The sequence below is a fragment of the Stegodyphus dumicola genome, chromosome 1, assembly GCF_044657685.1.
Source record: "Stegodyphus dumicola isolate Sdum_Otavi_A_Nest chromosome 1, ASM4465768v1".
Lineage (NCBI taxonomy): Eukaryota > Metazoa > Arthropoda > Arachnida > Araneae > Eresidae > Stegodyphus > Stegodyphus dumicola.
In genome coordinates, this window is record NC_140768.1 from 222,453,313 (window position 1) to 222,468,158 (window position 14,846).

A 14,846-nucleotide genomic window follows, 5' to 3' on the forward strand; every position below is an offset into this window, starting at 1 on the left:
CGCCGGCCGACTCGGCGGTAAAATAAAAATAAGAACCTAAAAAAAAAAGAATAACAACAAGTGACTAACTACGAGGCTCTCCAAACGTAACTAACCTAACCGCGTTCTAAGATACCGCTGACAATTCAGCAAACAAATTCAGCTGACAATTCAGCATGAATATTACGTTGAAAGATTTAACAATCTGCCGAGGCAAGCACACAGGCCGAAACGCGTGGTTCTTCAATTTCTAACTAGCCACCTCCACGCTTGTGAAGCAAGAAAGTACACCTTCGAACTCGTTTTTCCTTCTATTTAACTCAGAATACTTCCGCTGACTATTTTGAATACTTTGCGCGTTCTACTAAAATAGGCTTGACAGGAAAGATAGTTTAAATTTAAAATAAATGTTAGTTAAAATAAATATAAACCCTACACATTTATCAAATTATTTTTGAATCATAGGAGCTCACTCTATAAAAAATAGAACTATGAGCTTGACGCTGTGTGAGAAACGAAAAGACACTAAAATATAAATAATGTTTCGATGCCGCGAGATCAAAATTAAACTAAATAAATAAAAATATTTCAAATATATTCTTATATATATGAAATATATATATATATTTATATATTTCAGTGTAAACTTAAAACCTAAAAAAATGAGCATTTCTATATACTTTACTATATACTTCTATATACTATACTATATACTTTTATTAATGGTATGTAAATTATACTTATTATATAATTTATGAACATAAACATGATGACTCCTTGAAATTGTACGAGTGTATGATAACCTTACATAATTTCCAAATTTGACAGTGAAGTATGAATACGCTAAACGTTTTACATTTAAAATTGTAATAATCTTCACTATTTCTAGAAATCTGAATATTAGTTAATATTTTTGATGATAATATAATCAATTTTATTACCTTCTAAGAAAGGAAATGTAAAAACTATTCCAAACTGTAATTAGAAAATGTAATATTTAATAGGACTGTGTTAAAACTATTAAAAACGTGTAATAAATTTAAAAACATTTAAAATTTTTAATGGTATCATCTAAAACGCACAATTTAAAAAAGAAAAAGGAAAAGAGCGGAGCGTAAGTAAAAATAAGCTATAAAAGTATATACATAAAAAATAATTATTGCCGATTTCCCGGAAGAGGGTTGAGATATCAAAGAGAAATAACCCTCGCTCAAAAAATCCGCAATAATTTGTGTACGATCGAGTTTCATCTCTTGGTATGTTTGAATGGATTCCTTTAATCGTGAAAAAGTAATGCATAAAATGTGTATTTAAATGAATAATTCATAATTTCAAACATAAAAGTAATTCCCCGACTTGAATAAAAAAAACAATATTATAAAAATTTTGTTATAAAAGCTGATGGGGAGGTAGATGTAAGAATATTATGTAATATAAAGTTTTATATGATTATAATAGCTTAATTACATGTATATACAAAAATATAGGCCAAAATATATATATTCAATCCTAACTAACAGTTGAAATTCTATGACAGCTACCATAAAAAAGCGGATATTTATGAGATGTTGTAGTTATTGCGGAAGATGAAACCAGCTCACTATTTAGTCCTGGTCGAGAAAAACTTCTGCGCAGATGACTGGAGGAGAAAAATCACAACTTGCTTTATCAGGACTACTATTTCTTCGAATTGCCTTTGTAAACATAACTGGAATCCTTTGTAGGAACAGGGTGTTTACTTAAAACTGTGTTCGTGCAAATGTAGAGGATATGACACAGGTTTAATTACCCTTTATTTCTCACAGTTTACAGTCTCACAGTTTTCGCACTTCCGAATACAAAGACCAGTACTTAGGTTCTGAAGCGTAGAAAATAAGAAATAAAACTAAAAGAACTAAACTCAGATAACGCGGACTAGTAACTAGATAAAGACTAATAACGCGGAGCTTGGCCTTTTAAACTGTACATATGTAGTGAGTAGAATGCGGGAAACTACGTCGTCAAGTATCAAAGAGAACTAAGTTCTGGCCTTAAGGGCAGACAGGATTTGACTGAAAAGCGCGTGCGAGGTAAAGTGGCGAGAAGTCTTTCTCTCACTCTCTTGGCTAAAAGCCACAATTTAAATACTTAACAGTTTGCAAGCTCAATTTGCATAACTAATATGTTCGCTTTTTTTTTTTTTTTGGTCGGAAATGGAAAATGGGAGACGATAGCAAAGTGTTAAAGTAAAAATAAACGTTTAGTAAAACTTAAAATCCTTACAGCGTGATCATTAACACATCATTTTTATTTTAAATAAGAAAAATTCTTCACAAATACAAAGAAGGCGAAGCGAGAGACGTGGTTTATTTAAGCAGCATCTGATGAGAAAAATGTTGCATACTAACCGCAGTCTTATCTATAAGCGGGAAATGTGTTTTGTCAATCCTGAGCAGAGACTGGGCTAAAGATTTCACAGTGCAGAGAAATTGTAGGGAAAAAGTGACGTAGCATGCTGGGAGAGTGACGCAAGATGGCGCAAAGTGTATCCTTTGAAGCGGGGATACGTTTAATTAAAATTAAAATATTTGAAGGTCTATTGCCAGTTGTTTCCAATTAAGTTAATTAATCTTGTTCATATTTTACATTTTACAAATATATATGTATATTTCATATTCAATTTATCAGTAACTACATTGCTTAAATATATTTTTGATTCTAGGTGCCCTTGGTGTAGTTTCAAACTCTCAGCGACCATTTACGGTAAAAATTAGTAGGAAGCTCAAACCGACAACTACTGAAATTGGACTTGGACCTCCTTCTACTACAGTTATATATGACACCTATACTACGCTTACATCCGTACCAGTTATTTTCGGTTTGGATACAAGTTTCAGAAATGTTCTCCTAACCACTTCCTCGCCCATTACTGTTTCTTTTGTCCCAACACCAACTTATGAATCAGAATCTCCCATGATAATGCCATCATCTGTTATTCTGACTTACTTCACAACTACAACATTCACTATACCATATATTGTAGGAAATGAGACTTTGCTGACCACTTTAGAAGAAACCAATTCAAGAATAGTCACTCAGACTCTAGGTAAGTAGTCAGGAATTATTAAAAATTGATTTAAATTATCAGTTATATTCACTGAAAATACTTGAAAAAAGCATTAGTATTACATAGCATCGAAATAAACCAATTGAAATATCTAAACTAAGGCAAAGTTCAAACTTAGATAACTTACGTTTGACAGCAAAACTGAAACTTTTTATATAAAATCAACCCAAACCTAAAGGTTGATTTTTGCTTTCATTTGCATTAGATTAGCTAAAATCACATGGCTGGTGAACGCATAATACTAGGTCAGATTTATTTTATACAGTAGTTTCTAATAAGAATAGCAAATACAAATTAAAGTATATGCAATGAATATTTTTATTTTGTTTTTTAAGTATTAATTTGTGATTTTCAAATGATATTTTTTTAACATTCCTTATAATAAACAAGCTACTTTTCCTTTTAAAGCACAAATATAAGTCCACTTGCTATACATTAAATTAAGGTATAAAAATTATTTTAAAGACGTAAATTTTTATATTTGGCACAATGCTTTGTCTAATAAGTACACATATGTGCTTTACGAGTTTCTGGAGAAGACATAAATTTATCTGTAAAAGGGACGCTCAGACGGTACAGTGGTTAGGGAAGACCGACCGAAGGGCCCGGGTTCGAATCCCGGAGAAGGCATGGATAAAAATTGTCTGTCCCTTGATAGGAGGTAACATTGGCCACCCATTAGGTGCCTCCGCAATAAAATGGCCACCACTTCTGGCCTTAGGCGTGGCCAATGGCGTTATAGGCAAGCGCCCGCCATTGGGGAAAAAATCTGTCAAAATCTGTGAAAGTTATGCTTGGAAGCATTACTTAATAAAGCTGCGTTATTTTATAGATAATTTTTATAGACCCGCATATCAACAGAAAGTTATTAAATGCAAAGGATTTGGCTCACTGCTTATGGCAGTGTCCTTGAGGGCTACAATGCCTTAGAAAGAATGTCTCCATTGAAGACGTGCCAATGGGACAGACTTCGTATTTACGTAATACATGGAAGAAAACTCATGAAATTCTTATTCGACTAATGCGCATCCAGGGCAAAGTAGCCAGGACAAACTATGAGGCGCGTTACTTACTGATTAGGCATTCAAAATGTTTACAACAAGATATTATTAGACTCTTTTTAATTCCTAGATTTAAAGCATTAAAAGAAATAAAAGAAAAACTGAGTAATTTAAGAATATAATTAAAGTCTTTGAAGAAATTTCAATAATGTAGCTACTTTGAAAAGGGTTAAATAATGAAGTTAAACAGTTTGTATTTAATATATACACAGAAACTCTTTTAGTTCATACCAACATCTATTTGACTATCTATTATTAACTATCTATAGTTGAGCAATCAACCAGCATAGAAGCTTTATGGATTTTCTCGTACATATTGTTAAATACAGTGCAATTTTCAAGCTATTCTTTAATGAAGACACATTTTGCCTTAATTAGATAACTGTGGATTATAGTAATGAAATTATGTGGATAATGTGGATTATAGAAATAATGTGGATTATAGTAATGAAATTTTTTGTTTCAGATATATCATAATAAACTTTAACTCGATTCATTATAAGCCACTAAACTCACTGAAGTGTAACTCATCATTTCTTTGAAATTCCAAACTTTGTCAAAATCTTTGTACAACTCCAAAAATCTTTGCAATTTAAGTTAATGATTTAATCTCTTAAACGTGGTGCAAAATCAGTATTTCGTGAAGCCGCCATGTAGATAATATCCATGTGGGAACCTGCTTGTTATACTGCTTTGATTGGAATCCATGATTCATTACTACTGTCTAGTCAGGGGCGTAGCTAGAGGGGGGCAAGGGGGCATCTGTCCCCGGGCGCAGAATCAAAGGGGCGCCAAACTGATGTTACGATATTTTAGAATTAAATGTTTTCCATCCTTGGCAAGCAGTAGGGGGCGCGAAATCTTCAGTTGTCCCTGGGCGCTGAAAACCCTAGCTACGACTCTGTGTCTACTCACAGAAAGAGATGGCCGTTTCTCATACATATTCTGTTAGCAACATATCTGGCAAATCTACAGGCTAGGAAAGAAGCATCATCTCCTTAACTGCAAAGATGACTAGGAAATACGACTCTAAAATACATGCTAAAAGATGGCACATATTATTGTACCTTCCTAATGTACATGTGGTCATCACTATGGTCTCTTAGAACAGGACTCATTGAAAAGCATAACTTGCTGCCAATGCAGATTTCTGTGTGTGCGCGTGTTGTAGTTTAAGGCATCTATGATTCATTTTTAAAAGACTCTTTCTCAAAAGAATGTTTACACGCAATCGTGTACATAGCAGATTCCGTTGAATAGTGGAAGTAGACAACGTCATATCTGAAACTGCACCAATGCTATGCCAACGCTAAAAGAAAGCTGCAGTTTTGCAAGTGCCATGTGGATGAGATAGTTATAATTCCTTGATGTTACTGCATTTTATATACCATTGCCAACATTTTATCGTATCCATTTGTCCTTAATTCACGGCTTCCATACTCGCATGGTATGTGATAATTTATATTTTTTACAGCAACAGCCTTAAATTCCAAAAATCCTTCTGCATGGGAGTGAACACCACTGGAAATCTACAGTTATTTCATATGATGCCTTTTGACGTGAACAAAGTATAATAATTTCTTTGGGAAAGTTTCCAGCTAACTGAGGACAATATACTAATTGTCTGGCTCGTCTACGACACACAATTATTCTGTTGATGCTGCGGACCCTAAACAGGCGCATTTACCCTGCATTTCTAATCATTTGCAAGTCAGATTCTGCTGACCATTTCCTAAATGTGCCATTCTATTCTTATTTCCTTCATGACATTGTGATTTTCATAAAGATGCGTGTATTTCATATATGCCCTTTACATGTAATGAATCTGCTTGCAGATTTAATATTGTTGTTGTGAAGTAGCATGAAAAGAAAGCGAAATTTGTTATGCATTTTTTCATTTTATCTCTTATAATGAAAATCTTTCATAGAATAAAACGTCATTTTATATCAAGTAACTTAACTAATATTTCTTTCCCTTCCAATGGCGGACACCAGACAGTATAGGCGTTGGCCACTACTAAAACCGAAAGCCGTGATCACTTTATTATGGAGGCACTTAACAGGTGGGCCGCCGTTGCCTCTTATGATGGAACAGACAATTTATATCCATGCCTTCTCCGGGATTCGAACTCGAGACCTTTGGTCAGAGTCACTAACCATCTTCCCCTCTGGGCGACACTTAACTGATGCTTTATCTATTTATCAAGATAAAAGCAGCATAATTTTCTACATTGGCTTATAATGTAATGAACGATTGTATTATTTCTATAAAGTAGGGATATGATGCTTAAGTCAATTATCTATAACTTTTTTATTTTGTTTATGAAATTAAAGCTTCTTTTTCAGTTTGTAGTGTACCCTTTTCAATTTTTAATATAATTATGCTTTCCTATCACTTACACTAAATTTGTTTTAAATTTTAGATGGCTTGTATGCACTTTCGTATTCTACAATTACAAGAACCCCATTTGAAGGAGAGATTATACCGACTATAAGCCCAGTTACTAGCATAGAATACGGAATCGAAGGTCCAACAACCTACACTTTGTCATCTGGTAAATAGCTTTAATATTGTGTATGATGATCATAATGGCAAAGTATATAGTATGTGTCGTTCACGTTGCTTATACAATGGTTACCTTTCCTCTTTACCGTTCGTATTGTAAGTGTTCTGTTTTATTTTGTTTTGTTATGTACAGGGTTTCAGAAAAGATGACTACAAGCTTTATTTTACTTACCGTATTTGACGGCATATAAGACGCACCCTTATTTAGAAGGCCACACACATGCAGATGTAGAAAACGTTATGTGTGTCTAGACCTTTATCCGGAATAAAAATAGCATTCAGTATTGAAAGTTAACCTGTGTCCTTCACGTATAAGACGCAGGTAACTTTTTTTGAGATCAAATTTAGGAAACAAAAGTGCGTCTTATATGCCGTCAAATACGGTAAATATCAGTCTTGGGCACTTGCTTCCGATTAAGATGTTCTTTAATATCAGGCAGAAAGTTTCTGAATTTTTTTCAGTTCTTTGAATAATTGCGTTTTTTTGGTATAAAATATCGGATTAGCAAAAACGTAACTTTTGATTTTTAGTATGAAATAAAACTGAATTTTTTCTATGCAAAAATGAATTTTAATCAGTCAAATATCTTCCAATCTGTTCAATGATCTTTTGCCATCTTTGTGGTAACTTCATGATTCCGCTCTCAAGGAACTTCTGATCTTAATTGGCAAACATCTCAACCAAAACCAATTTGAGCCCATCATTATTACTGAAAAATTTACTATTTAAAATGTTTTGTAAACTTCGAGATAACTGACAGTCCGATGGCGTAAGGTCAGTACTACATGAGGGATGAAATTTCTAGTGAAAAGGCAAACATCGCTATCTGTGAGATTGAGCTTATTTTGGTAAAGGGTATAAGTTTTCCCTTAGTTCACTAACCAGTTATTTTAATTTTCGTATCTTTCTGAATTATTTATTTCCCCTCGCATTACGTCACCAGGGGGAAATTAAGCGGGCGAAAAAGAGTAGTAAAACGGCGGCTGCAACAAGTAGTTTAGACAGAGCGTAATTTCGCTAGTATAGCGCACGTTTGCGGTTTTCTCCTCCCGCTGTTAATCTTAATTGCAGTTATGCTTTCTGGCCATTTATTTAGTCTATCTCCGGTTTAGTTGCTGAGTCAGCCTGTTAGGTTAAATTAAATTGTGAAGTCTAGCACTACCTCTTGGCGTTCGAATTAATTTTCCTTAAATTTACCTTTAAGTTCTCACCGCAAGTAGTCGGTGTTTTTTGTGAACAGGAAGTCTGTGCCTTTCTGTTAAAGAGTTGTCTTAAATAAAAAGAAGTCTTTTACACCCTTTATCTGTTGTGTCACGTTTCACGTCTGTGAGAGAAGTCGCCTGGCTAAACTTTGAGATCTGGAAACTTTGTATGATAGCATAAAGGACCAGATCTTATAAGGGTACACATTCCGTCTAGCTATCATTTTATTTAATATAGAACACATGAATTAAACTATATCAGCTATTTTTTATGACTGTTTCTTTTCTAAATATGCATTTTTCTTTTACAGTGCCTCTTATTACTACGTATGTGGACCAACCTTCAGAAATAACAAGACCCTTTGAAGAAATATCTACGCCTGTGGTGTATGAAACTAAAACCTTTTATACAACCTACACATTTTTTACTACTTTCTTCGCTGGAACCGAACCTGTGGTTTCTAGTTCAGAGCAAGTTGTTACGAATGTGGTTACAGTACCAGTTACGAAAGAAATTTCAAGTGTGCCATTTATTAGTCCATCTGTTACAGGGCCTGTAACTGTTTTTGATACCAGCGAAACCGTGGTTACTAAAACCAACTACAATACTGTTACTTTCTATGCTACTTTGTTTTCAGACACAAGCTCATTTGTGACTCCAATAGAAGAAATCGAAACGCAGTTGCAAACAATTACTGAAACTTATACTATAACTAGAACTATTCTTCCTACACCTTCACCCTCTTTGCTTCCAGCAATTGCAACAGAAACGACGACAGCAACGAGTATTGAGACTACAGAAAAATCAGAACTGGAACAATCTGTACTTGTAACTCAAACCTTGTATACAACATTTACGAACTTTGTGACTCTGTTCCAAGATTCAGAAACTATAGTTACTAATCTTGAAGAAACCGTATCTAATATTGTCACTCTTACACTACCGGCGGACGTCGCTAGTTCATTGACGTTAACTTCATCGCCAACAGTTGAAAGCATTCCTTATGACGTTTTCACCAGCCAACAGTCTGCCGTATATACAACAAGGGAAGTTTTGAATACTCAAACACATTACATAACTTTATTTAATAACGGGGAAAGTTTATTATCTACTATTGAAGAAGTTGTCACCACTTACGTTACGGAACTGGCTACATTATCAACTCCATCGTACATATTAGAAACCTCTTTTACCTCTTCACCTGAGTTATTGCTTGTATCCTCTAAGTTACCAGTGTCTTCATTTAACTCATTTACACCTCCAGAAGAAACGACAGAATCAACTTCAGAAATTCATACATATCAACCAGAGCTTGTGCCGTCTATCAGGACGATTTATTCGACTCTTACGTTTTATACAACTTACTACAGCGATACAAGTTCTATAGTTGCAAGTCAAGAAGAAGTTCTAACAAGTTATGTAACTCTCTTTGTTCCTCCTTCACTAATTACATCTACTGAAACTACCACAGAAGTGACAAGTTCAGAGTCTACAACTGATCCATCAGTTTATGTATTTACTACAACAGATTATTCCACTTTAACTTTGTATACCACTCTCTTTAGTGGTGACGATATTGTCGTAATCTCGAGTGAGCATGTTGTGCCAGACGTTATCACAGCGACAATAACACCAACGTCAACATCTTCGCAATCTGAAACAGCTACATCAGGAGAATCTGTTTTAACATTCTTAACAACTTTCACATATTACACAACATACTTTAGTGGAACCGATCCTGTTGTTGCATCGAGTGAAAGTGTTGTTACTCAGTTTGTGACAATTGAAGCACCACCTTCTATTACACCTACATCGGAAATATTGATAGAGTCAACTCCTGTTGAAACAATTCTTGGTGTATCTACTGCAAGTGCAGGAGATATTATCAGCAGTTTTGAAACCGATATTAAAATTATTGGAATATCCAGTGCTATTGATACTAGTACAGCTATCTCTCCTAGCATTGAAACTATGATACAAGTCGAAAGTAAAGTTCATTCAGAAGTAGGCTCAACTCCCATTATTTCATCATCAATAGAATCGTCCGCGGAGAGTGATCTAATGAGCAGTAGCATTGATGAACTAAGTGCATTTATAAGTAGTTTTGAAGTTAGTAAATCTCCTGTAATATACGAACCTTCCGAAGAAATATCATCTAAAGAAACATCTCTTCCAGTTACATCAACCAGTATCATTACAGAAGATACTGAGGTAGTTGGTATAGATGGACACATTACTACTTTAATGCCTAGCGATACACTGAAGTTAGTAACTGGCTTTGACGGCTTTGTGACAAAGGTTCCTGAAATTGCAACAGTGTCTTTATCACCAGTTTTTATACCCGAACTGAAAGAACCTACTTCCAGTACTCCATCTGAAATTAAACCTGCAACAGTTATAGAGTTATCCGATTTGTTAAGAGGTAATACTGCATTGGGTGGAGATATTGGATTAGCCATCCAAGACATTGTGAGTCGCTTAACAGGCAAGAAAAATAAAACTGAAACGGATAGTGCTACAACTGAATTTACCACGACTGATGTGACTACAGAAGAACAAAATGTAACGGAACTGACAACCGAGACATCTAAATTCACAGAAACTACTACAGAACAAGGTGAAACGGAAATTACATCAGGTACAACTACCGGAAGTATAACTACTGAAGAAGATCGGAAGCCAACGAAAGATATAGATTATCCAATTTTCATTCTCCCCGATAATGCTAAGAACGACAGTGGAAAGGAATCTTTACAACTTGCCCCTGTTTATGTTTCATCTTCGGTTCCAACGGAAAGCAAGAAAACTTCCACATTGCAAATTTCTACATCAACTGCCGTGAGCAACAGCGAACACTCACCGTCGAAATCTATAGTTCCTCCTGCATCTGTGTCTACAAGTGTCATAACAGGTGCAAGAACTGTATTTATAGTACCTACAAAACAGTCCACAGTAACAGATCACAGTAAAGATGCATATAGCATAGTATCCGATAGTGAAAAAAGAATTCCAAGGTTGGAGACTTCAAAGGAATTTTCTGTCAATTCATCTATGACTTCTAAAGCTATTACAACAACTGTTACTCCACAATTAAAACCAAGCATTGGAACCAGTGTCGTTAGTGGTATAAGAACTGTCTTCTTTGGCTCCATTTCCGGAAAAACTACCAGTCCACAGCCTTCGGTATCAACAGCTACAGATTCAATATTAGGACGCGCTAATGCTCAGCTGGAAGGTAGTAAAACCTTCACGACTGTAACTAAAGATGGCCAAACTGTTATTAGTAGAACAACTTCTGGGGCCACAACAATATTTTTCCCTGCACAAATTCCAAAATTCACTGTTCCTGTTTTATCCACTCGTTACGTAACAAGTGTAGAAAGCATAACTAGAACATTAGCTCTTACTACAACAAGGACATATTACACACGGGACTCAACGTTAATGGTTCCCTCTGTTTATACAACTACAATTCCACCAAGGACTTTCGTATCGACTATAATAGGAACAAGGACGATTCTAGGTATTTTACCAGAGCCATCAGAAACAGTCCAAATCCATAAAACTATTCAGCCTTCTGAGCGTACAACTACTGTTACTACAACTACACTCATATTTAATTCAATACCGTCTACAGTTATTAGAACTTTAGTTTTGCCAACGGGAGTTCCAACGAAAACAATAAGATCCGAAACCTCATCTTCATACGCAGTATCAGACTCTGATATTTTTAGTGCAGGAACGGAGAAACCAGCAAAACCACCAGAAGTTGGAGACAGTACGTCTCTTTCGAACACTGATCCCTTCCAAAATACTGAAGAAAGGATTATTTCTGAAAAGCCACACCAGAAAGCAAGAGATGAGACTTATTTAAGAGCAGCTGGTCCCAGACTTCATGATTTTAGACCTGATGTCAGATTGGAAGAAACAGTTCCCAGACCACCGATCGTTGTAACTGAGAGTGTACGGCCAGAAAAGGATCCTTTTTTGAATGGCAGAAATGGCATTTGCGATCCTAAGTGTCAACCATATAAAAAAGAAATCTGCAAAGGAGAAAAAGGTTTTTGGACTTGCCAATGCCGACCTGGTCATGCAAGAAGAGATGAACATGAAATCTGTAAAGGTAAATTAAAGCAGTCTGATTCTTCTGTTTTTTTAAATGGAACTGAGAGTTACAAATTAACATTTTATTAAAAGAATTTGATTTTCAAATGAATGTTTCAAAATTTTAGTTATTAACATTTTAATATATCTTATACTGCATTGTAAATTATTCATTTAGTTCCATTATTTTACATGTATTTTCAATAATTACGGATCTAGCAAGTGTTTTCTTGTAAAGCGGTATTAAGTAAAATGTTTATTTTCACAATTTACAAAAGTAATTTTAAAAAATTTCACATTCAATCAAATAATTGTTTTCCGAATCTCAATGATAATGTATTTTTCTCAAAAACCATGTATTCATTTAAACAGCATAATTTTTGTTTGTTATGGTTCTTTACGTTTTCTAAAATTATATTTAATTGTATATAGAAATAAGAAAATATGCTACCTGAAACGCAAAGTTTAGAATATTTATCTCAGTTATGCTCTATCGCAGAGTTTTTTAAACTGGGGAGTCGCGACCCACAGTTTAAGAAATTGCATCAGGGGATTGCCAAAAGTTTTACCAGATTTTATATTTCTTTAATTTATTATAATAATTTTACGATTACCAAGTATATTTACACAATGTATCTGAAAATAGATAAAGATAAGACCTAGAAAGAACAGAACAAAGAAAACATACAAAGAAAAAACAGACAAAGAACAAAAACAGACAAAAAAAAAAAAAAAGCGTTTCGATGCATTCTTTTTATAATATAAATGTTCATTTTCCTTGCTTTGTACGGGCCGCTGTCATTTCGTCTGTTACTTATTCAAAATTTTCACATTGTTCTATGTCTTAAAATTAGAAATTAAAGTTGATGACCTAAAACTGCAATAGTATATTATAGTACAAGTGAAATGCAATAGTACAAGTGAAAAAATTGACTGTTTCACTCACGCGTGTCGGATTTTCGCAATGCTTATTGGAATCCCACAAAAATTTTCGTAAAAGTTACAGGGTTCTGGGGTTGCGAAAAACGTCTTAGTGATAAAAAGGGGTCGCGAGTGAGAAAAATTTAAGAAGCCCTGCTCTATCGAATCAGACATTCCATAATTACTCTTTTACGATACTCTCTGTAATGAGTTTTAGTAACCCTATTTAAAAACACTTTGCTTGAAATAATATTCAGTATATATACAGATTAAATGAAATTAAAAAATTAAAGGATTAAATTAAGTCCAAAATTTAAAACGAATTTTGTATTTACGCTACCGTACTTTGGTTGAAATGGGTAATACCAATCAGAAACTGTATTTGAAATCTTTATTTAAATTTCTTAATTCTTGTGAGCGTGAAAAATCGGAGTTTACGATCTACCTGTCGTCATAATCCTCGAAATTTTATTACTGCTTTCTATATTTTATCATTTAAAAATAGCATCTTCTGTTAAATTTATTTATGAATGTGAAAAAAAAAATCTTTTTCAGAAGAGAAAAGAAAGCATAGCGTCGATTGAGAATTTTTTCACTTTTAAAAGTATTGTTTAGTCACCCCCTTTAAATAATGAAGATGGTACCAGATCATATAGAACTTGCAGAAACTGGCCGGAAACAGAGCTTTCTCCGGAGCACATCATTAACTGTCCGGCAATACTTTGTTTGCAGCTCTGCAAAGCTTGGGGAATTTCCATTCCAGGGAGAGTTATAAGTGATAAATTGTGGAACTGGCAAAAGCTATGATTTCTACGCATTGATCCATTTGATTTCTCAAAGGAATGACATCAATCCACCTTTAAATACAGTAACAGCTAGGCATTCATCGGCTTAGAAATACATCCAGCTTAGCATACGTCCTATCTGAACGACAAAAGTTTTGTTTGGCATACGATATTTGTTTGAAATACGACTCGAGTTAGATGAGTCGTAACTGGAGGCCCTAATATATTTACCTCTTTCGACACTATGCTAGGACTGCCCATGAGCATCAATATGCCTGTTATTACTGTTCAGTAAATAACCCGATAAAACTCCAATATTTCAGTGATTTTGTACTTTATCGTATAAATTCATTAACAATCAGTTTCAGGAAAGTAAATGAGAAGAATCATGCAACGAAGTAAATTGTTATTATGACCTTGGTGGGGGATGAAAAATACAGTGTTTAAAAATATAAGATGTTATGCTAAAATAAATAATAAATAAAAAATATAAGATGTTAAAAATATAAGACTTGGCTGTAACATTGCGAAGGGGGAAATCGATTACCAAACAAACATCAGAGATGCCAAAGCATGTTGAAAAGTTGCTTTGGATCTGGATAGCAGAAAAGCGTCTATGTACAGTACGATGTGCAGTGCTTCTTTATGTACAAAATATATTACACTCACTGCATTTGTATTTTAAAGTTAAACTAATGTTATAAATATATCAATGTGTTTTTACTTCCTTGTACGAAGTAAAAAGGAAGTATTGTAATCGCAAAAAGTTTCAGGCAGTACATTTCAACGAAAATATTCGTTTTGACCGCTATCGAATGCAATTTAACGATGTTTTTGCGTGATATCTGTACGTAAGGACAGAATAAAATACTCTTTTCCTTCAAAAAATTATAAAACTGCTTTAAAATTAATTCTGAAGAGAATTGTTTGTGGCGTCTGTACGAACGTATGTATGTACGTGCGTACGTACGTACGTACGTATCTCGCATAACTCAAAAACGAGTAGCCTCAGAACGTTGAAATTTTGTATATAGGACTGCTATAACATGTAGATGTGCACCTCGTATTTTGGTTGCAATCGGCCGCACCAAACGTATATAAATATATTTATATATATATC

At 34.3% G+C, this 14,846-nt stretch overlaps 1 protein-coding gene across 1 annotated transcript in view; it reads left to right on the forward strand.

Moving 5' to 3' along the window:
- Window positions 1–14,846, forward strand: part of LOC118184846 (uncharacterized) — a 287,706-nt gene that overhangs the window by 255,492 nt on the left and 17,368 nt on the right. Inside the window, exons 7-9 of the mRNA XM_035354573.2 lie at window positions 2,681–3,064; window positions 6,570–6,701; window positions 8,227–12,039. Coding sequence (XP_035210464.2) covers window positions 2,681–3,064; window positions 6,570–6,701; window positions 8,227–12,039 — 4,329 coding nt within the window. The remainder of the gene's footprint in view (window positions 1–2,680; window positions 3,065–6,569; window positions 6,702–8,226; window positions 12,040–14,846) is intronic.